The sequence below is a fragment of the Artemia franciscana genome, chromosome 5 (assembly GCF_032884065.1).
Source record: "Artemia franciscana chromosome 5, ASM3288406v1, whole genome shotgun sequence".
NCBI classification, from domain to species: Eukaryota; Metazoa; Arthropoda; class Branchiopoda; order Anostraca; family Artemiidae; genus Artemia; species Artemia franciscana.
Window position 1 is genome coordinate 16,877,876 of NC_088867.1, and position 26,486 is coordinate 16,904,361.

Below are 26,486 nucleotides of genomic sequence, written 5' to 3' on the forward strand. Positions count from 1 at the left end.
TTCAATGATTCTGCTGCTCCCTTTTTGCTGGACAATATAGACAGAATCAGTTTGACTCCTTTAATAACAATAATTATAATTTATTTATACCCTCTATGCATACATGAATTTATAGAGAGGAGTATAGGAAATTAGTGAAAAGAAAACTGAAAATTACACTTCTGACGAAAAGGACGACACTAAATTGCTCATAATACTCGCAATAACTCATGAATATATAATAAATAGCTTATAATAGCTCGATAGTACATAACACTAAACACTTATAATACATAACACATAAACACTGATAATAAATAGTGCAGTTTTATTAAAGCTACGGCGACAAAACTATTAATCCTTTAAACAAGACAGTTAAAGGGACGATTGATTCTATTTTCTCTGGATCATCTGATAAATCGATTGTATTGCTGATCCATTTTGACAAGTGAATTGAGGATTTTTAACGAAAGACTTGTTGCAGGCGAAAGCACAGTGGCTGAATCTGAAGGGGAGGATTCAAGTGATGAATGGTTTCTTGAACAAACAGTCTCTGATAATAAGGCCAAAGAAGCAGTCTCGTGTTATGGCTATGGTTTCGCAAATAAAGCAACAGACTTGTTTAGGAGTCATGAGGTTTGTTTTCCTCCTTTTTTCTTTGACTGCTCAATCTTCGCTATAAGGGGACAAATGATTAATAACAGTGAATTGAGGTGTATATTTTGCCTGGGCCAAGGTGTTCATGGTAAAGTGAGGGGGGCATGGGTTGGCAAGCAATGGCTTGTGGAACAAATTTGACTGGCCAAGCCACATTATGTGGCACGTAGGTTTTTCTGGAACGTACGCAGGTTTTCTTATGGGGGGTGAATAGTGAGGGAGAAATAATTTTGTGATTTGAATATGAAGTGTCTAAAAATTAGCAACTTTTTAGGATATCGGTAAGGTGCCTGGAAGCCTCCCCCCTCCCCTCTATTGGCACACAATTTTATGTTTTCATATTATTCATATTTTGTTTTTAAGGTTTAATTGAAGTATATATAGTAAGTGCACAACCCGTTATCAATAAAGTTTACAATATGCCCTTTAAGGTAACTTTTGCTCACTCCCGGACTAATGAAATCCATTAATCTGTGTTCTTTCAGCTAATCAAGTCTAAAAAGTAATTATATGAGCCCTTTCTATTCATCATATGCTACTTTTTTATACCTTACTTTTTTTTAGTTTTTTGGCCCTCATGATTATGATACGGTTTGGAGAAGAGGTGTCAAAACTAATTTGACTTTATTAGATGTCAATAAAGTTTCAGGCATGGATCTATGGCTGTAGTTAGGGCTGCTAGTAATTTTTTCAGTATTCATAGAACGTCTCAAGTCTTAGATGTAGGGAAGGGATGAGGCCTGTGGCAACAATTCATGTAAAACAGCGGAGGGCGATTGTATTATGCGACGGAGGGCTGTTGTATTCCAATTTGTTCTATGAAAGTACACAAAAGAGCCATTTTCAATTAGAATACCGGAAAGTAGGGGGCATGTTGGGGGGTCAGGGCCACCCACCTCTGCCCCTCTTCCCAATTGCCGCCACCGGGTGGGGTTACTACTTTCCTCCTGTGTTATAGTTCAGTCCGTAGATCCATTTGTAAATGCTCTGACTTCATAAAAAATCACTACTCTGAATTGAATGAATTTATGAGATTTATAAACCTCCCTGTTTTTAACTCAGACAAAGGCCCATTCTTTAAAATTTCGATTACAAAATACGGCAATTTTCCCAGTTTGCTGGAGGTCACTCTGCTGGGATAAAGATGTTGGATCACAATCTCAAAATATTCTAATGGGATCTATTTTGAGTGGAAATCTGTCCCCAAAAGTTATTTTAGTCTTAAATAACCGGAATGTGACCTTTTTAGAACCCCCCCCCCCCCCCTCCCCGTCCTTAGTTTACTATTGTCCTGCTTTGTTTCTTAGCATAGTTGTTTGTATAACTATAGAGGTCAGGTGTTATTTGACTCTTATAGAGATTGAAACGATATTTTCGAGACCAGAGAATAACAATTTTACATCTCTTCTAGGTTTCCAGCAAATATTTCTAAAAAGGTCAACTATGGCATCCTATATTTCAATTTTTGGAATCTTCAATTTTCTTGTATTCAATTACGATTAAATTTCCTGAAGTTTTGCAGATATGCTAAACTTGGGTTCAAAAATAGACTGACACAACTTCAACTACGATCAGCCTCTAGATGAAAGGAAGGGAAAGGGTTTTCTGGAATCATTTTGTTTCTGTGTCTAATAGAACGAGTGTCAGATTTCTACCAAGCTACATGAAAAGTAAAAACTTGTGTTTTGGTTGTGCCCATGGAACACTGGACGCAATCTAATCTCTATGTGGGGACGAGTAAGGTATCCCAAAAATGATGTCAGTAGGGCATCTACCAGAACCCTATACGACATCGTTGGGGATAAGACAGGGTAGGACCCCTAAATTCTTTTCATCAGGACGTCTAATAGAAGATGCTATCTGGTCTCAACCAAAGTGGGCATAAAATAAAAGCTATTGTCCAAATTACGCTTTTTGGGGACCTCTACCCGATTTTCCTTCTTTGTGTATGAAAAGGGGGTCACGTCTTTAGAACACATATTAATAGCGGTTCCTATGTCTCAAGAAAACTTGGTGGGGGGTAAGAGTAAGTGACGTAGTTGTGTCCTTTGGTGTCCAGACACAACCAGACTTCAGTGAAGAGTGGAGAGGAAGGCTCCAAATTTCTTGTCATCAGGACTTGTATTAATGAATCTTTAGGATCGGAATAATATTTTGTGCTACTGTCCTAGTTATTCCTTTCGAGGATATGGGTTCTAACCAACTGTTTTGGAGATGAAGAAGGGGGGTTCCCAAGTTCCTTTCATCAGCACATCTAGCAGAATTGGCAAATGGATTTCAACCAAACTTGAACGAGAGCAAGAATAGATATTGCAACTGCGTTTTTGGGGCACTTAACCCTTCTGATCTCTGTGAGAGTAGTGGGTCTAAAAAAAAAAGTTTTCTGGATATTTGTTACAGCAGATTGTCGGATCTCAATCAAATTTTGTGAGAAGTAAGAGCAGGTATTCTAGTTATGTCTTTTGAAAGTTCATATCTGGTTTGACTTATGATTTTAATCTAAGTAGAAAGTGGATTGAAAGTAGAATTAAGTGCCCTAGTTGGGCTTTTTGGAGGTCTTTACTTTTTTTTCTGACCTCTGGTGGGGGTCTCTAAATTTTTGTTATCGCGACAACAAGCAGAAAGGACTTCTGGATTTGAATCGACGTTGGTCGGAAGTAAGGCTATTTATTACACTTTTCATTTTTTGGGAATCTGTATTAAATCTAATTTCTCAGGGGGAGGGGGGTTTTGAACTTCTTGTGATCGCTACATGTCCCAGAACAAATTGTTGCTTCGCAGCCAAACTTGGTTGCAAATAAGAATAAGGGGTCTAATAATACGTTTTGGGAGCTCTGTCTTGATCTGACCTATGGGATCCGGTTTTCAGCTAAACCTCGTTGGAATTAATAGTAAGTGTCCTAATTGTACGTTTTGGGATCTAACCCCAATCTAGGTAAGTGAATACATAAGTTTTGTCATCAGGTTACTTAGCAAAGCTGTTGTCAAATCTCAACCAAACTTGGTCGCACGGAAGAGTGTGTCATATGTATGCTTTTTGGAGATCCATGCTGATTTTGACCTTTGTGATCCGAAGTTTTTGCTATTGCGATATCTAACAGCACAGGTTGTCAAACATCAATCTAATTTAGCCAAAATAAGAGCTAACGCCTTAGTTCTAATGTATACGATCTTGGTCCGATCGTGCTTCTGTATGAAACAGGAGGAGGACCTAAACTTTTGAAATCAGAACCTCTCCAAAAACTGTCGGTCATTTCATTAATGCTTGATGAAAAGTGAGAACTAGTTATTCATATTGTACCCATGCATGCTCTGCACGAAGTAAGACTTCTATCAGAAGGGGGTGTTGGATCTCCGTAAAGCTTGATAATAAGTAGTAACTAAGGTCCTTCTTAGATCTAATCCAGGGTTGAAGACCAATCTTACCTCTGAGTGGAGAGGGCTCCCAAAGTAAAGGCTTTTCTGAACATCTCGTAATAGTGCAGTTGGTTCTCCATTAGACTTAGTGAGGAATAACAGTCGATATCCATGTTATGGCCTTTAGGAATCTGATCTTGATTTGACTTCTGTGAGGACAGAGGAATGTGGGCTCCCAAATCTTTGTCATAAGAATTTATACCAGAAGAGAATTTTGGATCCCGACTATACTTGGTGGGAAGTGAGAGCATGGCTTATCATTTTGCCTTTGTAAGATCTGTGACTGATCAGCCTCTGTTAGGTAAAGAGGTAGGGCTTTCAAAATCTCTTTTAGAGCTTTCATAGCTCTTCATATGTTGAAAAATATGCTTAGTTCTTCATATGCTAGAACATCGTATGAGCTATTAGATCTTGTTATTTTGTTAAGATGTTTCTTCACGTTCGTAAATCAGCCGGCTTATGGATGGCCCATAGCCGCAGTAGATCCTTCAAGTCTGTCACATAAATGATCAAAATAGGAGTTTTGCAAATAGAGAGGTCTTTAAAGGAATCTTCACTGCAACTCTTGGATCATTTCTTCTTGCATAGACAACACACAAGCTTATATCGGGAGACGTAGTTGCAAGTGTAACTCCGTAGCTGTGACCCATGGATCACAATCAATGCTACATTTCGCTTGGCATTGGTGCTGTACGTTCAGTTAATGCGTTATGTTACTACTGTGTTGTACTCTACAGTTTTTGTCCTTCAAATTGGGCTGAGGCAAAGCAATAACTAAGAAAAATCCGAAATTCAGATGCAACTGGAAAAGGAAAAATTTTGCTGTTTTGCATATATGGTGTCTTATGTTTAGAATCTCTGAATTATTTTCAATTAGTACAAACCACGACAGTCTACAGCATTGCTTCAGAATAGAAGTAGGTATGCATGTGGTATAATATAGATGTATTACCAAAATGAATACGTATAAATGAGAAATGTATTAAACATTTGCGGTTAAAGCCGTTAAGTTAACGAGCATAAACATGTATTAAATATGTGGTGCTGTCTTTTTTTATATCTGTCATCATAATTGTCAAAAGACAAATTAGCAAAATTCAAATTCATTCAAATTCATTTTATTTAAAAAACATTCGACAGACAGAGCCGATTATTAGTTTTTATTGTCATACACACACAAAAATTCGTCGACAAGTCAAAATTAACATTCACAAAATTATAATATATACAATTAACAATAATAATTGTCACATACACACGAAAATAAGTCAACAAGTATACACAAAATTATAATATATACAATTAACAACAATAATCCGGATTAAAAAGTCGACCCAGCATTAAACAACTTAACAAACGAGGGCACAAAACTAAGCTCATAACGAGCATGTGACACAGTCACAGGTTGAAGTTTTGGTACAGGCTCTGCAACGGCCCTGAGTGGCCTTACCCGTGCCGGTTGATGTTGGGGAGGAAGGATATTTCGGTGTATAGGGCTGGACAAAATTTTATTACCAAAGGATAGGGCTAGTTTTAAACGACGAGATTGAAGGGTTTGAAGTTGAAACTGATTAAGGAGGGATCTGTACGGTATTTTTGGGGCTTTTGAGATTACTAGGAGGGCACGGTATTGCACCCTCTCAACCCGGTCCGACTGTTCCCTAGTAAGCCCGAAATGCCATGCAGGGCAACAGTATTCAAGTGTGGAACGTATAAAAGAGAAATAGATGCGTAGGAGGTGTGGTGCAGGGATTCCATGGCGAGCCAACAACTTCAGAGACCTGGTGGCCAAATTAGCTCTTTTTAACATGCCATCAACATGTTTATTCCACTTCAGATCTGAAGTGATATGAACGCCGAGCAGTTTAATTTCGGTCACGTGACTGGCGCTGGGAATAGGTGGATTAAAAACTGGCGCAGATTTTAAAAAAGAAAATTTTAAAATTACAGATTTATCAAAGTTGACAGTCATTTTGTCCACCTTTGCCTCTTGACATATATCTTTCATTAATGAACCTGCTCTGCTTGGTAGGTTTTTTCGACAACATTCAATGAGCGACAGATCGTCGACATACTTCCAGCGATCATCCAGTGTTGTTGCCAAATCATTTATTATGACAAGAAACAAAAGTGGTCCCAAGAGGGTACCTTGGGGAACTCCACAAAAAATGGGCAGTGGGTCGGAGTAGGTGGACTTATATTTTGTCCGTTGACATCTACCAGAAAGAAAACTAGCAATTAAACGTACAAGGAATGAATCTACACCTAGTCCAAGAAGTTTTTTTTACAAGAATATTGTGGCAAATTAAATCAAAAGCTTTTCTTAGATCTATTGCAATAAGATTAATCCAAGAATCTGGTTCATCGAGTTTTTGCAAAATACTGTCAATTATACTTACTAAGTAATGAGATGTAGATGTGTTTGGCATATTTCCAAACTGCCTTGGATCAATTTTGTCAAGAATACGGTCTTTCAGCCATGCTGCAACAAAACTTTCATACACTTTGCTAAAAATGGGTGTCATAGTGATCGGTCGGACACCCGAAAAATCATTGGGCGCATCTTTTTTTGGTATTGGTGTAATGAACCCATTTTTCCAAATTGATGGATACTCACCTGTTTTTGTCACCTGATTAAAAAGGAGTGTTAGGGGGCCACTAAGATAATCTGGAAATGCTTTGATGAGATCAATGGGAATATCTACAGGGGTAATACTTGTTCTTTTAAGCCTTTTTAATTTGAAAAACACCTGGGACTCTGATATCAAAGGGAGATCAAAAGACTCAGGAGGAGGGGTGGGTATTCCCACGCTCCGCAAAGGCGGGAGGGATTGCACAATGTTACCCAGATGTTTATTAAGGGAGTTGGCTGTTAGACGTCATTTTCATCAATGCCAAAATCGACTCCTTTTTCCACCTTGCCCGTCATCCTTTTGATTCGGTTGTACCACTGGATTGGTTTGGACTCGAACAGATGATTAACTTTACGTTCTACATATTTGTTCGCGTGTTTTCGAGTGACTTTTCTTAGTTTGTTTTTCAACCTGTTAGCTTGTTGGGTATTACCATGACGGAAAAGCCATCTCTTTTCCATTACCATTTTCTTAACTTCTTATGTAATATATGGTCGATCTGACGAGAAACGTTTTGTTGACTTCTCAGGAAAACAGGCCTTGTAATTATGAAGCAAAGCTTCTTGGAAAATAGTAGCTTTCTCGTTGCTACTTTTAGCATCTTGGAATTTTTCCCATTTCTCGCAGCTTAACCATTGGCCAAAAGTCAGAAGTCCCTCACTTGTGATTGGTCGACTGATAGTTACAGTTGTAGTGTAATCGATTTTAATGGAACAGGTGGGGTTAAGTTCAAGAGAAAAGTGGTAACTTCCTCCAATTGGAGCCCCGGTCGTAGGTATGTTGTAAAATTCGTGCATATTTGTGGAAATTCGGTCAAGGGAGGTGCCACCTTTGGTTGTGGGAAAATTGACGAGCTGCTTCAGGCCGATTCCGGCGTCCAGGTGATGGAGCTTTAATTCATTGGCATCGCCCATCATGAAAATTCCTCATGATGGGTATTTGCCCAAAACAAAATCTGAACTGAGTTGTAGCTTTTCTACGAATGCTTGGCGGTATTCACTCGTCTGACCCGGCAAGTAATAATACACGCAGAGAGCAATACTAGTGAATTTCCGGGGGAGACGTCGTGGTTTCAGAATGACCCACATTATTTCGTCGTACTCAGTTAAAAAAGGGATATCAAGTCTAGCTGCTTTAAAAATTTCATGGGCATAAATAAGAACTCCGCCACCTTTTTTCCCCAGTGGATGGTCATCAGGTCGTATTTTTATAAACTCATCAAAACCACCTATTTTCAGGAGTTCTGGGTTTTGTCGATGAACTTCAGAAACCATTAGGACAGATGCCTTTGTTGCCTGAGCTAGACTTTCTAACTCAGCCACTTTATCAAAATTTAAACTTTCAGCATTTGCGTAAATAAACCTAGGGAAGGAAAAAACATCAGAATTATAATACTTTACCTTAGTGGTGTTTGATGTTCTTGTTGTAGGTCTTTGTAAGAATATGTTATTTCCCTGGTGGGCGGGGCTGTCATCAGGATTACCCACACCAACCAGGGGCTCAAATTTATTCAGTACTGGAATTTCGGCTGAAACGAAAGAAATTGTGTCCTCGCCATTGGGGGCTGTGAGGGTGGACAGGAGGGGGGAGGTACGGGAATTTGAAACACTGTCGGGGGGCTCGGGGACGTTATCTTTTGTGGGGGATAGAAAAGTTGATGTTGCTGAGGTAGCGGATCCGGGAAAAACATTCCGACCGACCGAGAAGGCGCAACACACGCTTGGTTGGGGGTATGTTGATGTACGGGAGGGATTGTTGGTAAGGGGGGCCACGCAGGTCCGCAAAAGGTGTAATCGCGATGTTTTTGAATTCGTAACCCCCGTCCAATTAAGTTTTTTGATGCCGGGTTTGGATCCAGAAAAGTATTTTCCTGTCGATTGGTGTGACTGGAGCTACGTCTTTTTGATGTACCGCAACACGCATGCGCGAAAACACATTCTTTTTCCGTACATGATAAAACACAACATAAATCAACGTGGTCAAAATTACACTCATTATTACTGCAAGTTTTCGAAATAAAACGCGGACATATATGTAAAAAACGACACTTTTTTCTGTGCTTACAGAAACCACTTTCATTAAAATACCGACATATCTTGTTAAATTTGGGAGCCTCTTTCACAAAAAACCTGCATATAATATTACATCCTTTACTGGTTAAGGGCTTGCGCTTAACTTTTTGTTGAACTATTTTCTCGAAAACAATTAACGGTTCATCTTCAGTCGGTTGAATGTTACGAAACTTATTCTCGTCAGTTAACCTTACGTCAGCTAATTTAACACTTTCCTGAATCTCGTTATCGAGGATCATTCTCACACTGCATGCACTTCTTACGTCACTTAATGAGTTACAAATCTGATTGCTCGGGCCTTGTATAGAATTATTCATTTCAGAGCTAAGGGGAGACGAACGTAATTTCACGGGTGGCATGGGTGAAAGGATTCCCAACTGATTTAACTGCATCATTAGGGTGTCAATAATTGTTGTTTTTTCGTCAGTTAAGTTCTGAAGGTTACGTAAATCAGATTGGAGTGATTCGTGGGCATTTCTTAAGGGTAATAGTTCATTTTGAATAGCTGAGAGTTGATTCTCAAGAACGGAACATCTGTTAGTTAAAGCTGAGACTTCATTAACGTATTCAGAACAATTCGTGCATGGGGTTTTATCCTCACTGCTGGGCCTAGTTACTGTCTTAGTTTTGGGATTAGAATTCCTTGGTGTGACTATGGGTGTGTTTTTGACAAAGGATCTAGGTCTAGGGCTCGCTTGTGGCGTAACTTTGCGCGGAATTTTCATACCGCTAGTAAATGAAGGTGAAGTGGGGAAGTCACAATTTAAGCACAACCATTCCAGTTGTTTCTCTCTTGCTCCAAGCGTGATCCTTGCACACTTAGGATGCCACCATTGACTGCATTTGGTGCACTGAACTATCCCACTAGTTGCTGGGTTTCTACACTCAGGGCAGTAATATTTAGTCATAATTAACTTGGAAAAAACTAGGTGCTGTGTACTAGGCTGATTGGGAGGAGGACTACCTCGAACCCGACCAACTCGTCTTCACCCGTGGTAAAAACCACAGAAATTCTCTACCTGCTTTGCGGAGATTCAATATCCAAAATAATCCTCAAGTTCATATTTTTAAAACGAAAATCATAGATTAGATACACAAATGAAAGTTACAGGAGTGTAACTAGAGATTTTTGTTGGGGGTGCCACCTTCCTCCCTTCCAAGAAGAAAAAATAGGGAGACATCGGTTAAATATGGATCTTTGATCATATGATGCTTTGCAGAAGCAAATCAACCTACTTTGACATGCTTCTCTCAAATCGTTAAGTTTCATGCAATCGTTAAGTTAGCGAGCATAAACATGTATTAAATATGTGGTGCTGTCTTTTTCTTATATCTGTCATCATAATTGTCAAAAGACAAATTAGCAAAATATTCTTTAAGGAGTGTAATTAGAAATTTATTTGGGATGCCACCTTCCTCCCTTCCAAGAAGAAAAAATAGGGTGACATCGGTTAAATATGGATCTTTGATCATATGATGTTTTGCAGAAACAAATCAACCTACTTTGACATGCTTCCCTCCCCAAATTGTTGCGGGTCTCATAGAAATGAGGTTCTGGTTATGTTTTTATATGAGGACCCATCGAATATCGTTTACTGTTTTTTATTTTTAAACAACTCCTCACAGGACTAGTCCCATGAGCTCAATATAGAAGCCCTTGTAAGAGATGCATACTGCTTTTTCACTGCCACAATGCCCATTTGTCTTTACGACATGATTTGAATGGCATAATGTAATAAGGACCATTACTAGAACCTTTCCGTATGCAGTGACCTTCTTGGACGCAATTTGGTTGAATCCCTCACCTTTTCGCCCAAATCAGCTGTACTGATTTCGGCTTCTTGTAATTTTCCCCAACGGTCAGGACTCTCTAATTGACCGCATCAAGATTCCTTACTCTTCCTTGTTTCTATTCATTTTAAAGAGGCATTTCTGAGATATTTAATACTTTCTTATCATGTTAAATGGATTTTGACTAAAACAACAGAAACCTATTTTAATCAGTTCCTTGCTTTTCCAGTTTGGACTTACAAGCCAAAGAGAGGAGGAGTCAAACAGAGCAGATATATTGTTAAATAGTGGCTTAAATGGTAAAATGGTGTCTATAGAGGCGGTATTAGTAAGGAAACCTTTTTAGATAGATCTTTTGATGACAAGAATTTAGGTTACTCCCTATTAGGTTGGATTGTACCTGGATATCGAAAGTACAACTATTAACAAATAGTAGGTTGAAGTTTAATTTATACCTAACAACGCTCAGGTAGATGTTTTGAAAAAAGAAGTTTGGGTGGAGGGATGCGTTATTTTTTATTATTTTTCTTATTAGGCTGAAATGATGGAAATTGTAGACATCAGAAATGCAGATCTAAAAGATCAAGAGCAAAGACGTCGTGAGCGGGAGGTGAAAGAATTGGAAGATTTTAATGAAGACCATTATCTAGCTGATTTGATGGACCCACTTTCTTTGTTGTTGAATGCTTTGAAGATGGCGCCACCTTATTTAGATTCAGGTAATATCTTTATTAGGATATTTTGATTTTTCAGAATTCCTAAATTATGAGCCAATAATTACAAGGATACTTGCATGCAGGTAAAGTGAATCACTTTTTAAAGTGATTTCTTGGTCAAGATTATCAATTTGTATTATTTCGGCGTAAGTGTCATCGGTTTCGAGATACTTAAGCACTTGATCAATTAATCAGATCATATAACATGCAATGCGATAGCGTCTAGACCCGGGATTCCCGACGTGTGGTGCAGGCCCCACCGGTAGGGCATAGCAATATTTTGACGGGCCATGGGCAGGACCTACCACCTTCTGCTGACTATGCTTTAGAGCCTTAATTTCAAAAAAACATTTTTATACATGTAGGTATTACAATCACGTTAAACTTTTTGTGAAAGGTGTTGTATTCAGACAGTATTTTTCATTAGAATAGAATGTGCTAGAGGACGACCAAAAAAAACTTCAAGTTAATGGCCTTTTAAGCTTCCTTCAGGTGAATACACGTAAAATTTGAATATTGCAAGGGGGAACAGGAATTTACAAATGTCTAGGTGGGGCAGGGCCCAAAATCGGTTGGGAACCACTGGTCTATCCGGAAACAGAACTGGCTCAATATTAGGCTCAACTAGACCTACGTTGCCTGGGCAATGTGAAGTGTTGCTGCAACCTTTGTCCGGCTTCGCCGACTAAAGTGTTGCGAGAGCAACACTTTGGTTTTGTTTCTTCGCTATCGATCAGTTATCACATGATCAAAGGCTACTCCTCAGCGTTGGAAAAACAAACTACAAAATAATATCGAAAGAAGGGACTAAATTGACTTTGCAGCCAGTTGAACTTTATCGTTTTCAATCGTAGACATCGTGACGGATGAAAACTTGGAATAATATCTTATATAATCTATTTGGCATTATAAAGATATCCGTAACTTTTCAGGATTAAAATACCATGGGTGACTCTAATTATTACGAAATTACCTCATCGTTTTACGTTATCGTTTGTACCCATTGCGTAAACACTTAATTCTGTCAGATTTAAAGAGATCGAATACAATGTGCACCAATTTGCACAAATTTCTAGCCCAAAGTGAACAGATTCTTGCTTACAAGTCCCTCTCCCGTGATAGACATCAAGTTCACCGGAAACAAATAAATGGGTACACCAACTAGCAAAAGTTACAAAACCCTCATCACTGAAGATCATTGTAGCCCAAAAGCCGATTATTACTTACAAGTCCCCTACATGTCTTACCACTGGAACCAAATTGGTTTAACCATCAAATACACCGGAAACAAATAATAGGTACACCAACTAGCAAAAGTGGCAAACCCCTCGTTGCCGAAGATGATTATGAGCTAACAGCCGTTTCTCGCCCAAAGTGAACCGATTCTTACTTATTAAGTCCCTCTCCCGTGATAGGCATCAAGTTCACCGGAAACAAATAAATGGGTACACCAACTAGCATAGTTGCAAATCTCTCATCGCTGAATTTGACTGTAGCCTAACAGCAGATTATTACTTACAATTCACCTACATGTTTTACCACTGGAACCAAATTGGTTTTACCATCAAATACACTGGAAACAAATAATAGATACACCAACTAGCAAAAGTTGCTAACCCCTCATTGCCGAAGGTGATTATTACCTAACAGCTGACTATTGCTTACAAGTCCTCTATATTTCTCACAATTTGTATCGGCCTAGATTTCGTTTCAGTGTGTACCTTACTACTGAAGTTGTCAACCCCTTGAAAATTTCAAACTGGTATACCTCATGAAGGAATTTTTGTACCAAAAAATGGATGTCATATACTTTGATCAGCTCATCAAGAGCTATTGATTGCCGTCGAAAAAAAAATTCTATCTGTCTTAGTTCAAAAGTTGAATTTTATTTTGGCTGTAGGTCAACTTTCCAACGTCATCACTTAGAAAGGAGCAAAGGATAAGCTCCAATTTCTTTAGCATTGAGAGAACTTTTAAAGTTTATTGGGCACATCTGATACCATTTCTCTACCGCAATTCCAAGTCCGAAAAACCGAATGATAAACTCAGCTGAAATCACAAACAGAAATGGGTAGAAACGATAGATGGCAGCACTTTCGGACCCGAGGGAAAATGCCACATTTTTGCTTGTGTAAATTTTTCTATTTATCACTCAAAGAAGATATACTGGCTGTGGGGCCGGGTAACTGCCGCATATATTTAACACTTATAGATTTTAGTCCATCTTCAATTTGAAAGTGGTGCCTGCCTGCTTGCCTGCTAGAACGGAGCTTTCCACTCGAAAGCAGAAACATGGTTTGATGAAACGAAAGCTTAGCTGCATAGCTTCAGATACTCTTCTCTGACATAGGCTATATAACTCCACTTCACTTCGCACACCATAGGCTCTGGCTCGTGGACAAGCAAAAACCATCCTTTTTGGCTCCAGGTAAGAGTTCTGCGGAGCTTTCCAAAATGTAATGTCATATTCATCAATCCGATCTGAGATCCACACTTTCCGTAAAAACCGCACAGGTTAGACCCTTACCAGTTTCCAGAAATAGGCTGAGATTGGCAGCATAGAAAAAAAAAACGGGACAAAACCAAAGTGTTGCTCTCGCAATACAATATTCACCAACGTAAACTCTAGTAAAACTTTCTAAAACTTTTGACAATATAGACGTTTTTGAAATTGGTTAGGCGCTATTGACCCGTACTTTTAACCAGATTCAAATATAAGACGGGCTTCTTAACAGATAAAATAAGCATGGTTTATTCCTATTTCAGCAAGTGAATTTGACTGATACTCTAGCAGTATTGCTTAAATTTTATTAGTTTTGTGTTTAAAAGTATGTAATTCCAAACAAAATTTAATTTTTACCTAAAAACCTTGTCAAAAACCTCTCTTTGCTATCATTTTCTCTTCAAATGACGTTTATTACATTCGATGAAATTCCAATGTTTTATACTGAATTTACAAAGTTAATTCAACTAGCTTACTGCTATTACTAGCATTATCCAGTTACAGCTGATTAAATTCTCTGAATAATTTTTATTTTAAAACCTTTAAATAATTTTGTGAAAATGAATTTACTATTTCTCCTCTTTGATTTCATTTCTTTCAAAACTTTTGAAAACGTCAGCTGGCAATTTTTAGTATATATTTTCCAGATATTAACCTGACAACTGAAGAAGAAGATTATATAATCAGTTTACCGAAGAAGTCCTATTTGGTTTCAAAGGTGCAAAAGAAGATCTTGTCGCTCACAGTTGTTGGACTTGTCTATTCCTGGGCTTATGATAGAAGGGTAACAGAAGGAGATCATTGCATCGAAAGTGGATGGGCAATAGCAAAAGTTTGCCCAGTTTTGTCATATTTTGAGGTATTTCCCAAAGAGTGTGGAAAACAGATAGAGAGAAAAGTCAAGTCTGTATATGAAATAATAAAAGAACGCAATCTAGTTTATCCAGTAAAATCCCAAAGCTAACTGTAAAGACGTGAATAAAGTGTTTTTTTCTATTTTAGTTAATGAGTCTTTTATTTTTGTTTTAAATTTGGCAAGAGATATGAGACTTTTTGAGAAATTTTTTACCTGTTTAATTTTTTATGTATATATATATATATATATATATATATATATATATATATATATATATATATACATTTTCTTCTTGGATTTTTGTATTTGGCTTTCTTTGGCTCTCCTCTTTGCCTTTGTTTTCTTGGATTTAAAACTTAAATTTTAATAAATCAAAATTAAACTCAATCGAAGTCTATTTTGAAGCTTTTTATATTCTTCTGGGTGGCAAAACATTGTCAGTTCCATTATAAATTTTCTCCTACTGTGTCCATGTCTAACCGAGAAATTCACTTTAATTTTATAAATTAGATTATTTTCTTTATAAAAAATGACTTGACAGCTTCTATATAAATGAATTTGAATTTTAAATTAAGTATTACAGAGGGCCAACTTGATTTTTTAGCGTATTCAAAGTACCGATACCCCAACATAGCTGAAAGTTAACATTTCAGAAGAGATAAAATGCATGATTAAAATTGTTTCTATTCTGTGTACTGGCTGACATACTTCTGTCCTTTTCAAAGTGCTCTTGAAATATCTTGTATCCTTTTGTAGCATTTGAATTATTTGATTATTAAAATACCACAGAAAGAACAATACTGCGGTTTCTACTAGATTAATATACTCAATTCTACATCTAGGCACAAGCAAATTTCATATGTTTGGTGTTTTAACGAATTGTACATTATTGCGCATATCCTAATTTTAATTAGATAGGGTGTGGGGGCTATAAAAGCTAAAATTTTAATCTCAATCTAAAGTATTGTTCTTTATCCTTTCTTGTGCGTAGGGACAAGAAGTATTTGTATTACTTAAGTTTAAAGAGTGCTTTTCAAACCAGTTATAGTAAACTTTCTGTTGGATTGGTATTAATGTTTTTGCATTATTATTAAACAAATATTTGCAACATATATAACATCTTAATGCTCTTCAGGAATGTCCAAGAGACTGAATCACGGCTGTCCAAATGCGGACTTTAGTAACTTTGAGAATCAAATATACCCTCATCCAAAATTCTTTTAAATCCAAATTTGACTAATCGACATATCAAGTAACAGTTATTACTATTTATTATTATTACTATACTATTATTTATTATGTTATTATTTATTATTATTGATTATATTATTATTATTGTATTACTATTAAATTTATAATTATATTTATTATTGTATATACTATTTATTATTACTACTATATACAGTTATTACTTTTTACTATACTATATTATTACTAACATATTATTAAATTTGTAATTATATTATCAGCATCAAAAGAGATAAAGGAACTTACGGTTATCAACCCGATTTGTTGCTTTTAAAATTATGTTAGTTTCTAAACAACTAATATCATTATTCTTATTTAAACGTAGGACTTCGAAGATCTCCGATTTCTCCTAGTTGCATGTGTTCGTCGATCTATAACATATCCCATGTTAAGGAGCTGGGATCTATCTTTATTGACTATCAAGGATACTTCGAGTATTTTCAGAAAAGGCAAGCTGGCCATTCTCAAATGTTTACTTAAGGTCAGAAAATTGTTTATGGAAAGTGATCCCAGGTATATCCTTAATCAGCTTTATTTAGATGACTTGTGTGTATGGATTCAGTTTGTCAAAGAAGAAAAGATTAAGCTGCTGGCTGACGCTATTGAAAAGGTACATAGTATTTCTATATTAACCAATTCAGTTGCTGTACCAGAGCATGGACAAATTTACATCGAGGGCAAAGGGGAGGGTTGATGCCCGAAATGCGGAGTGGCCTTGATACTATGTCTTTAGTTTCAACTTGATTTTTATTAGAAGAATTATAGAGGTAGGATATACTCGGACTTGAATGACTCATCCCTCTTTTTGTCCCTGTAGCCGAATAAGACCTTGATAATCATTATATAATGGCTTATAATAATAGAGTTGGAAAACTAATCCTCGTTCTATGACTCGTAGCAAAATTGCTTTCTCGTGGGAGGATCTTTCCATGGAGGAATTTATCATGAGGGAAGAGAATTTCCATCAAGGGGGCACAGGATTTTCTAGCATTATTAAAAAAAAACAATGAGAAAATAAATAAAAAAAAGTTTTTCTCAACTTGAACAAAGGAGCAGCATTAAAACTTAAAATGAACAGAAAATATTACGTATATAAAGGGGTTAAAAATTAATAATAATAAAAACAAAAGAGGGTAAAAAAATAATATGCAAATTTCCCACTCTTTACCCTAAAGTTTTTTATTGTTTTAAAAAGTAGAACTGTGACAAAGAGTCAAACGTTAGCGTAAAGAGAGAGGCATTGAGGAGGGAACAACCCCTTTCATATACGGAATCATTTCTGTTCGTTTTAAATTTTAATGTCGCTCCTTACTTGCAGTTAAAAAAACTTGTTTTATTTAATTTAAAGGAGGGGTCACTTTTCAGTCTTCCAGCTCTACGCTTAAGTTGTATAGGGTTTTAAAAATACTTATTATTTAATAATACTTAATAAATACTTTAATATTAATATTGAATACTTTAATAAATGCTTAATAATGCTTTAATAAATACTTATTATTTAAAAATACTTATTATAAATCCATGCTAAAGTTTTGAAATACTTATTATTTTAATTCAATGGCCCTTGCTTTTCAGTGGTCGTTCTTAAAGACTCGGGACAAAATGTCAAACTTTAGCGCAAAAAGGAGGGTTAAGGGGGCAGTCTTTCTCATATATGGAATAGTTTTTTTTTGTTTAAAGTTTTAATTTCAATCTTTACTTTCATATAAAAACTTGTTTTTATTTAATTTCTGACTGTTTTTAGTGTCATCCCAAGGGCTACCGTAAATGGGATATGGGCCATCGCTCCTTCAAACTCCACTGTTCAAATCAAGATTTAATTTTTCTACTGCTTCGAGAGCAAGAGCTCATTTAGTCTTTTTACTTTTCGAAACGAAGTATACCTATCCATAACGAACTCAAATCGCTTTAAATATATATATTATTATTGAAAAAAAAATCTGTGGTTCAAATATTCCGAACAATATCTAGCTTCTATTCTCAATACTGTCTGTATTTCCCTTAAAATGTTAAAAAAAAAGTTGATTAGAAAAGTCCTTTAGCTCTCTTCTGTTTTTATTCGTTTGCGAGTTACAATCCGCCTGGAAAAAGAATATGCCATTTAATGCAACCTGTTCTTTTAAATATGACGGTGACAGTAAGCCAAGAAGTGGCAAATCGCCAGTGGCAATTGACTGTATCCCCTTTTAATGCACGAGTTACCTTTTTTTCTAAAGATTTTTCCCTGAAATTCCTGTATCTACTTATCACTCTAACCCTTTCAGTGGCGAATTTTGCCTTGATTTTCACCTTTTTATTTGAAATTTGTATCTCTTTTTGAATAGTTAATTATAGTACTGTAGATAATGACTATCCAAATGCATAAAGTCAAAAAACGCGCTAGTGGCCTTGATATTGAAGAGAAAAGGAGTGAATGTAGCTACTGTCCACTGCACAAACTTGGTAACTAAGAGGGTTAAAATTGATAAATTTGCCTATTTAGTATCAGAGAATTCTACTGCTGTTTTTGATGGGTATTCCTAAGCTTCTTTTATTTGGTATTATGTTTTATTGTTTAATGTTTCAAGTTTTTTGTTTCGTTTCATTTTTTATTGTTTTTTATTTGTTAAAGCCTTAAAATAATCTTTGTGTTTTTGTGTTTTAAACTTTTATCATTTATTTAAAGTAAATGCTAGCAAACCAAAAGCAAATAATTTGTTACTTACATATAACTTTTGTTTTCAGTGCGAAATAAAAAAGTCAGACATGAACTTAAACCTTGATGAATTAGAATATGCCGCTAAGCTTGTTGCCGAAGAAGAAAGAGAAATCGGAGAGATGAGCAAAAATTTGATTAAGATAAAGATGGAAGACAGTGATGACATTGATCCAGAAGACATTTACTTAAACCTTGATGAATTAGAATATGCCGCTAATCTTGTTGCCGAAGGAGAAAAAAGAGAAATTGATCCAGAAGACTCTTCTTTAAGCTCATTTTATTCTACGGATTCTGAAAGTGATTGAACGATCTGTTACCCATCTGATATTGAATAAAGTGAAATAGAGTGCAATTTATATTATAAACACCAAAAAGTACGAAAAACTGATAAGAGAAGAACTCAAGTTCGTCTCTAAGAAAGCCAAATCATTAAGACGATTAGAACAGCCCGTTAAAATCTTATTTGCATTTAATGGGCTGAACAGACAAACAATGAACTTAACAACACCTAGCTTACATTGTGCAAACGGCAAACGGCAAAACGGCAAACGGCTATATTAGTTATCGTGGCTATATTAGTTCTTTGGACAGTGGCTCAGAGCCGTTTGCCGTTAGCCGTTTGCACAATGTAAGCTAGGTGTTGTTAAGTTCATTGTTTGTCTGTTCAGGCGATTCATCCAGAAGAAAATCAAGGCTCTTGCACAAACGACCCCCTATTTCTTTCACTTTGTTAAACCATTGCTGAGGTTTGCTCTGTTAATAAGCAATTTAATTTATTCTTACCATAACAAGAAGCTGCATGGCTTATTTCGTTTTTTATTTGTTTACGTAGGGTTAAATGTTTCTTTCCAAGGCGAAGAAGTTATATTTTTTTTTTTTTATTAATGTAAGGTTTATCTGAGGAACTTGCCTTCTTGGTAACCTCTGGGAAAAATATTTAGTAATTTGTCATTGATTCTGTTTGAAACAAACTAACCCTTGAATTAAGATTAACACAATCCACAACATCATCCCAACTCTCAGACGTAATCCAACATCCAAAATCAAAAATATTTTGAGTTGTTATTGGCCGGTACGAAAATTCAGAAACTGAGTAATTTGTTTTAAAAACTAGCTGTGGTTTCAATTGTAGCATAAAATGCTAGTTATGGGAGGGGGAGTCCGGTATTGTTAAAGGTTTGAGGTTGGTGCAAATAACATCCAAACCGGTTCCAAGTCCAAATTGAGTAAAATGATTTGGGGCGGTTGAGTTGACTGGAAACGCGTTAGTACCTGGAGCAGAGGACTTTTTCGAGGGATGGATTCCTGGGGTATGCTGCTCTTCATGGGGTAACAGGGGGATAAGGCTGAAAGTCGAATGGAACACGAGCTAGGGAAGTTAAACCTACCCACACCCCTGATGATACATGAGCAAAATTACACGACATATCAATAAAGATAAAAAAGAACAAAGGTCAACATGATCTAAAATACACTTGTCAGACACACATATCTCGAAATAAAATGACGACAAATATGTAAAAACTTGCATTGCTTGCGAAACTTGCAGAAACCATGATTAAAATGATTACGGATCATATTTTCTTTTCTGCTTATTCTTACATTTCTTTTCCTTTTATCGTTCTCTTTCATAATTTTCTGAAAATCAATAACGATATCATCGTCTGATAATGATTTATCGATAATCTTGCTATTCCTTGTATTTGTTTCATTATCACCTGGTAATTTCTGGATCATTCATGAACTCAAGAGCTTGAACTCTCGTGAGATATTTTACAGAGTAATGCTGGAGTTACTGAACTCTGATAGTTGATCCCCTAGAGTAGTAAAAATTTCCTCCTTGTTTTTAAGTCCTCTTCTAATTTGGTGATTTTTGATCTTAGGGTCACTTCTTTTCTTTTTCTTTTTTTTAGAGTTAAAAGATTATCTTCCATAACAAGGCGATGCAACTTATAGGAGTAGATATCTTCACTTAGTTTTTTAGTTTCCAGATCATGTTCGTGGAGTATATCGATACTATTTTTTTGGTCATTCATAAATACGTCAACTTGTTTTTTTTTTTTTTTTTTTTTTTTTTTTTTTTTTTTTTTTTTTTTTTTTTTTTCAAATCTTCAATGGCTACTTCATAGTTTAAATTCTTCTCAAATTGGGAATTGTATTTAACTCGGAGAGCTGCAAGTGTTTGATATGTTTAACAAAGCCAACGCAAGGGTGGACTTGGGAAGCTTAGTTCTTGAAACTGATTGTGGGGTTGTTAATTTTGTGACAGACTTGGGCGTACTGCGTGGTTTAGAGCCAGGGGGTAGAGAAAGTGGTGTTAAACATGGTTCAGGATCATCATTCAGAGAACGGGTGAACTTGCAGTTTAAACCCCACATATGAAGAGACTTTTCAAAAATGAAAGCGTAAAACGTCATGCTGATTTTCAAAGATAGATCTTGGAAATAAGCATTTATTTTTTGCCTTCTTCAAAGCTTTGCAGAACCTGGCTATTTTACCGATATAATGGCAGATAACATCATAAAATCTAATGTTCTAGGTCAAATAGCAGCATTTATTTACTGCCATTTAAGGAGGAAATCAGTAAGCCTAGTGGAAGGATGGACCCAAAATAAAGGTCTTTTGTTTGTATTTTGAAATCAAAATTTAGAGATACAATTCCTTAATCAGCTCTAAATGGCGAATCTTCCTCAATTGACAGTTTTTTCCCAAACATCTTTCGATTACTATGGGCTGGACCTCTTTCTTCGGCTGCTGCTGCAACCATAATTACTTTTTCCTATTTTATGCATTTTAAGCGATCTACTTTATTATAATATTAGAAATTTATTAATCCGATAGAAAAGAAGTTTTTTGGTATCCGTAAAAACATATAAAATTATAAAAAAAAAACAAAATCTGTGGTTAGTTTATACTCTGTTTAAGCCAGCAATTGTGTATGTATTTATCTATTGTTTTTTTTTTTTCTTGAAACTGCTCCGGGTTTTTTTTTTTTTTTTTTTTTTTTTTTTTTTTTTTTTTTTTTTTTTTTTTTTTTACAGGCGCACTGAAATTTTCTGATCTGAAAAACTATCTAGATAGATCACGATTTAGGTTAACTTCATTTATACTCTTATTATTTTTTTTTTACTTTTCTTATACATGACCTTACATTCATCTATCTTCATATTTCCAACTAGCTGTTGGTGTGGCGCTGCGCGCCACACCATATTATTATTATTATATAATTATTATTAGTATATTATTATTAACTTGATGAAGTTTGATATTTAGTAAGATATTGTGTCTCAGAGCTCTTATTTTAAATTCCAACCGGATCCGGTGACAATTGGGGATTTGGAAGAGGGACCTAAAATCTTGGAAAACGTTTAGAGTGGAGGGATCGGGATGAAACTTGGTGGAAAAAATAAGCACAGGTTCTCGATACGTAATTGACATAACCGGAACGGATTTGCTATCTTTGGGGGGGAGAGTTAATTCTGAAAAATTAGAAATAATGAGGTATTTTAAACTTACGAAGGAGTTATCAGATCTTTATAAAATTTCATATCCAGAAGGAAATCGTAACTCAGATCTCTTATTTTAAGTCCCGACCGGATTCAATGTCACTGGGTGGGGGGGGGGCGGAAATCTTGGAAAACGCTTAGAGTGTTGAGATGAGGATGAAACTTGGTGGGAAGAATAATTCCTCCACCAAGAAAATTGGTGGGAAGGAATAATGATTGACATAACTGGACTGAATCCACTCTCTTTGGTGGAGTTGGAGAAGGTGTTAATTCGAAAAAATTTAGGTTTTTTTGAACTTACGAACGGGTGATCGGATCTAAATGAAATTTGATATTCAGAAGGATATCGTGTCTCAGGACTCATATTTAAAATCCCAACCAGATCCGGTGACATTGGGGGGAGTTGGAGGGGGGAGCCTAAAATCTTGGAAAACGCTTGGAGTGAGGGATCTGGATGAAACTTGGTGGGAAAATGAGCACAAAGTCCTAGATACATGATTGACATAACCAGAAAGGGTTCGCTCTATTGGGGGGAGGTTTTATTCTGAAAAATTGGAAAAAATGAGGTATTTTCGACTTACGAAGGTGTGATCGGATCCTAATGAAATTTCATATTTATAAGGACCTCGTAACTCAGATCTCTTATTTAAAATCCTGACCGGATCCTGTGTCATTGGGGAAAGTTGGGGGGACATGAAATCTTGGAAAACGCTTAAAGTGGAGAGATCAGGATGAAAATTGGTAGGGAGAATAAGCACAAGTCCTAGATACGTGATTGACATAACTGGATTGAATTCATCCTCTTTGGAGGAGTATTAATTCGGAAAAATTGAGGTACTTTTAACTTAAGAATGGGTGACCAATCGTGAGGTATTTTTAAATTTGATATTTAGAAGGAACTCGTGTCTCAGAGCTCCTATTTTAAATCCCGACGAGATCTGAGGGGGACATTGGGGTGGAGTTGGAGGGGGAAACCAGAAATCTTGGAAAACGCTTAGAGTGGAGCGATCGGGATGACACTTGGTGGGGAAAATAAGCAATTGTCGTAAATACGTGATTGATGTAACCGGAATGGATCCACTCTCTCTGGGAGAGTTAGGAGGTCCAGGGCTTTGGCGAGTTCGGTTGTTCTGGACGTGCTAGGACGATGAAATTGGTAGGTGTGTCAGGGGCATATTGACTTGATAACTCGTTTTCTCCGATTCGACGATCGGAGGGGGGGCTGAAGGGAGAGGAAACATTAGAAAAAATGAGGCATTTTTAACTTACGAGTGGTTGATCGGATCTTAATGAATTTTGATATGTAGAAGGACCTCATTTCTCAGAGCTCTTATTTTAAATCCCGACCGGTATTAAGCCTCTGATTTTTCTTTTAAATTAATATATTGATTCTTAGAATTTTGTGTGTGTTAGAATTTTACGTGTGTGTGAACGCACGCACACATACATATTTTCCATATTTTTGAACAATCCTTTGAGAACGAGTATCACATCTTAAAAAGTACATCCCCCAATCGATTGTCAAAGGAAGGAGGGGAGTGGTGCTCTCAGATTCCCAACTAACACAATGCTAAAAGCAGTCGTGACGAGTGGTGGGAAATGCTGGTCTCAGACCTCCCTAAAATCACAAAAACTTTAGACTTCTGGAGAAAGATTTCCGATTAATGCTCCTACTGGAAGGCTAAGGTTTGCAAACGTCTTGATTATAATTAGGTATTTACTTTTGCTACCATTCTAAAACACCGTCGTTGAACATTCCTTTTGTGTCTAAAAACCACGAAAAATTGATTCTGGGAATCATTCCTCATCCATCTCACTAAAGACTGCGATGTAATCGAAGTTAGGGATGGGAAGGATTAACGTTCACTCCAAATCGATTATCCTGGACCGAAGGCTGATTAAAAGAAATTTGTTAGTCAAAGCAAATCGTGACGGTTGAAGAGTGTCAACGTGAAGCTCTTGTTTCTGGAGCTGATGCCGTCGCCGACATGTAGTGGTAGCTGATTTCCATTGTATCCCAGTACCCTAGAAAATGGTTGTTGGTTTTTTTTATACAGTATTATATATTATAGTTAATTGATATCCGTTCTAGTCACTAAGCGTGTAATTTCTCAAAATTTAGAGGCTTTCAAAGGAGCTAGCTTCCGAGTTATTGGCCTTCATGAGTTCTGATAGATCTACCGTGCATAAATATCAAATTCGTCGAGATCTATTAGCCCAAAGTAACTGCAGATTGTGGTCTATCACGATAAAAGGACAGTCTTAACTGAGTTGGCTTAGTTGCCTAATTATTCAGACAAAGGGTTAATTTTTTTACACCACTTAACAGAATATTGTATGTTTGAGCTGTACGATCAGATAGAAAGTCTAGTGTAGAGAATTAAAAACGAGTGTCTCGAGATATACTCTAGTCCAACTCAAGCAGAAGCGTCACTGACACACTTGGTTTCATGAAGTTGTATTCTTTTTCACAATGAGATAGTTGCGGAATTCATTTAGGAATTTACAGGTAACGAGATACTCGGCGACATTCTGGACTATATGAAAAATATCCATGAACTGTTAAATATCGGTCTTACAACTCTTTTGGTATCTTCTTGGGGGGGGGGTCATTAATTACATTAAAAATACAAAAAGGGAGAAACGAGACGTGAACTCGGAAGAGTTCTCATCTCTCTCGCTTACAAAACCTTTTTCAAGGGGTGAATAAATGAAATGTTTAGCTTTTTTTTTTCGTTTGACTGCCCACGGATCTAGCGGAATCTTTTTTGAGGGCAGCATTGAACTCCAGAAACTGCTTCAACAGAGCACACTGTTCTGCTTGTAGCAACTGCTTACCACAAGAGTTCTATTTGAACAGGTTTTGCTATGAATTTTTAGGATTTTTAACGGAAAATTTGACGGATTTTTCGTTCTTAGTCGTCCGAATTTAAGGATTTTCGGTCTATCAGAACGGAAATCTTGCCATTATGAAGCGGAAATACTGCTTTGGAAGAAGATCTGCCCCAATGACGAGATACCAGAAGAAGTAAGAGAAAATACCAGAAGAAATAAAAAAAAAAAAAAAGTTTTACATTAATCTCTTAAGATATTGGATTAGCTTGTTTGAAAGTAAGTTGACTTCTGATCTTTTTTTTTTAGAAAATCGACTCACAATTCTAACAATTGGGCTGTTATGTCTATTTTTCGCGCTTGGGGCTTCACTTTAGACTTGCCTGTCTTGTAAAGCTGTTGCAAATGGCCTAAGGGTATGGGTTAATCCTATTGAGATGGCAAAGTCTTATGCATTAACTCTTCGAAAAGAAACATATGGTAAAATTCTAGTTAATTGACTTCTTCCTATCTCAGAAAGGGTTTAGGTTAGGAAAATGAAACTTTCAGGGATGAATCTACAGGCTAAAGTATGTCCCGGGAAGGTATTTTGAAGCAACTACCTCCACTCCTTCTCCCTCTAGAGGGCCCTGACCTTTGAAAATATGTGTGTTATAAAAGTGAAACCTTGCAAAATAGATCTTCTGCTTATTTGAAGTACAACAAAATTGTTTTCAGCTTCATAACTTTGCTCAACTCCATTTTATAAGGTTTTAAAGATATGCAAATACATTTCCTAAATTTGGAAAAAAACATTGATATGGCTCAAAATTCTACTCAAATAACTGGAATTGCATTTTGAGAACTAAAGGCAGAGAAAAGGCAACTAGTCAGTGAAAATTAAGGTAAAATGTTGTTTTGTCAAAATTTCAATAGGTATAGACCTGTCATGTAGGCAAATTTCAGGGCCCTCTAGAGGGAGAAGGAGTGGAGGTGGGTACTTTAAATACCTTCTTGGGACATACTTTAGCCTGTAGACCCATCCCTGAAAGTTTCATTTTCCTAACCTAAACCCTTTTTGAGATAGCAAGAAGTCAATTAACTATAATTTTATCAAAACATACTAATGAAACCAAATGTAAATTTATAAATATTCACTTAATATAGCTAGGAAGGAAGTGAGTACATTAGCCTATTTGATGCCTTTGTTATGACTTTGGACTCCTGCTCTTGATATGTGCTGTTCAGAGATTGCTCCTCCAGGTTGACCAACCTGCTGCTATAAGGGAGGGTTGACAGTAGCAATATCAGTCATGTTGAAGAATTTCTGAAGGCTGTCCTTCAATTTTGTCAAAGGTCAACCCCTTGGGCATAACCAGCCATGAGATGCAGGGTAAAAGTTCTATATATTTCTAGCAGGAGTATAAGAGTAGGATTTTACCAGTAAATAAGGAAACATGTTGAGAAAACAATTCCTACTTCACAATATACAGAATAATCCTAGGCTAGTTAAGATATTTTTCATGGGGAGAACCCTTGTCTTCACTATTTTCCTTGTATTTCCAGTTTTTCTTACATGTTTTTAAATATTTGTGTCTA

The 26,486-nt window shown here is 36.5% G+C and overlaps 2 protein-coding genes across 2 annotated transcripts in view; both read left to right on the forward strand.

Moving 5' to 3' along the window:
* The window catches only part of LOC136027037 (protein SHQ1 homolog), a 37,025-nt gene extending 18,103 nt beyond the window's left edge, over nucleotides 1–18,922 (forward strand). The window contains exons 3-7 of the mRNA XM_065703956.1: nucleotides 464–615; nucleotides 11,085–11,268; nucleotides 14,416–14,627; nucleotides 16,198–16,482; nucleotides 18,597–18,922. Of these exons, the coding sequence (XP_065560028.1) occupies nucleotides 464–615; nucleotides 11,085–11,268; nucleotides 14,416–14,627; nucleotides 16,198–16,482; nucleotides 18,597–18,875 (1,112 nt within the window). The 3' untranslated portion in view covers nucleotides 18,876–18,922. The remainder of the gene's footprint in view (nucleotides 1–463; nucleotides 616–11,084; nucleotides 11,269–14,415; nucleotides 14,628–16,197; nucleotides 16,483–18,596) is intronic.
* Nucleotides 18,923–25,073: 6,151 nt separating this feature from the next.
* LOC136027038 (myeloid differentiation primary response protein MyD88-B-like) overlaps nucleotides 25,074–26,486 on the forward strand; it is a 97,515-nt gene continuing 96,102 nt past the window's right edge. The window contains exon 1 of the mRNA XM_065703957.1: nucleotides 25,074–25,187. The gene's annotated coding sequence lies outside the window, so the exon portion shown is untranslated. The remainder of the gene's footprint in view (nucleotides 25,188–26,486) is intronic.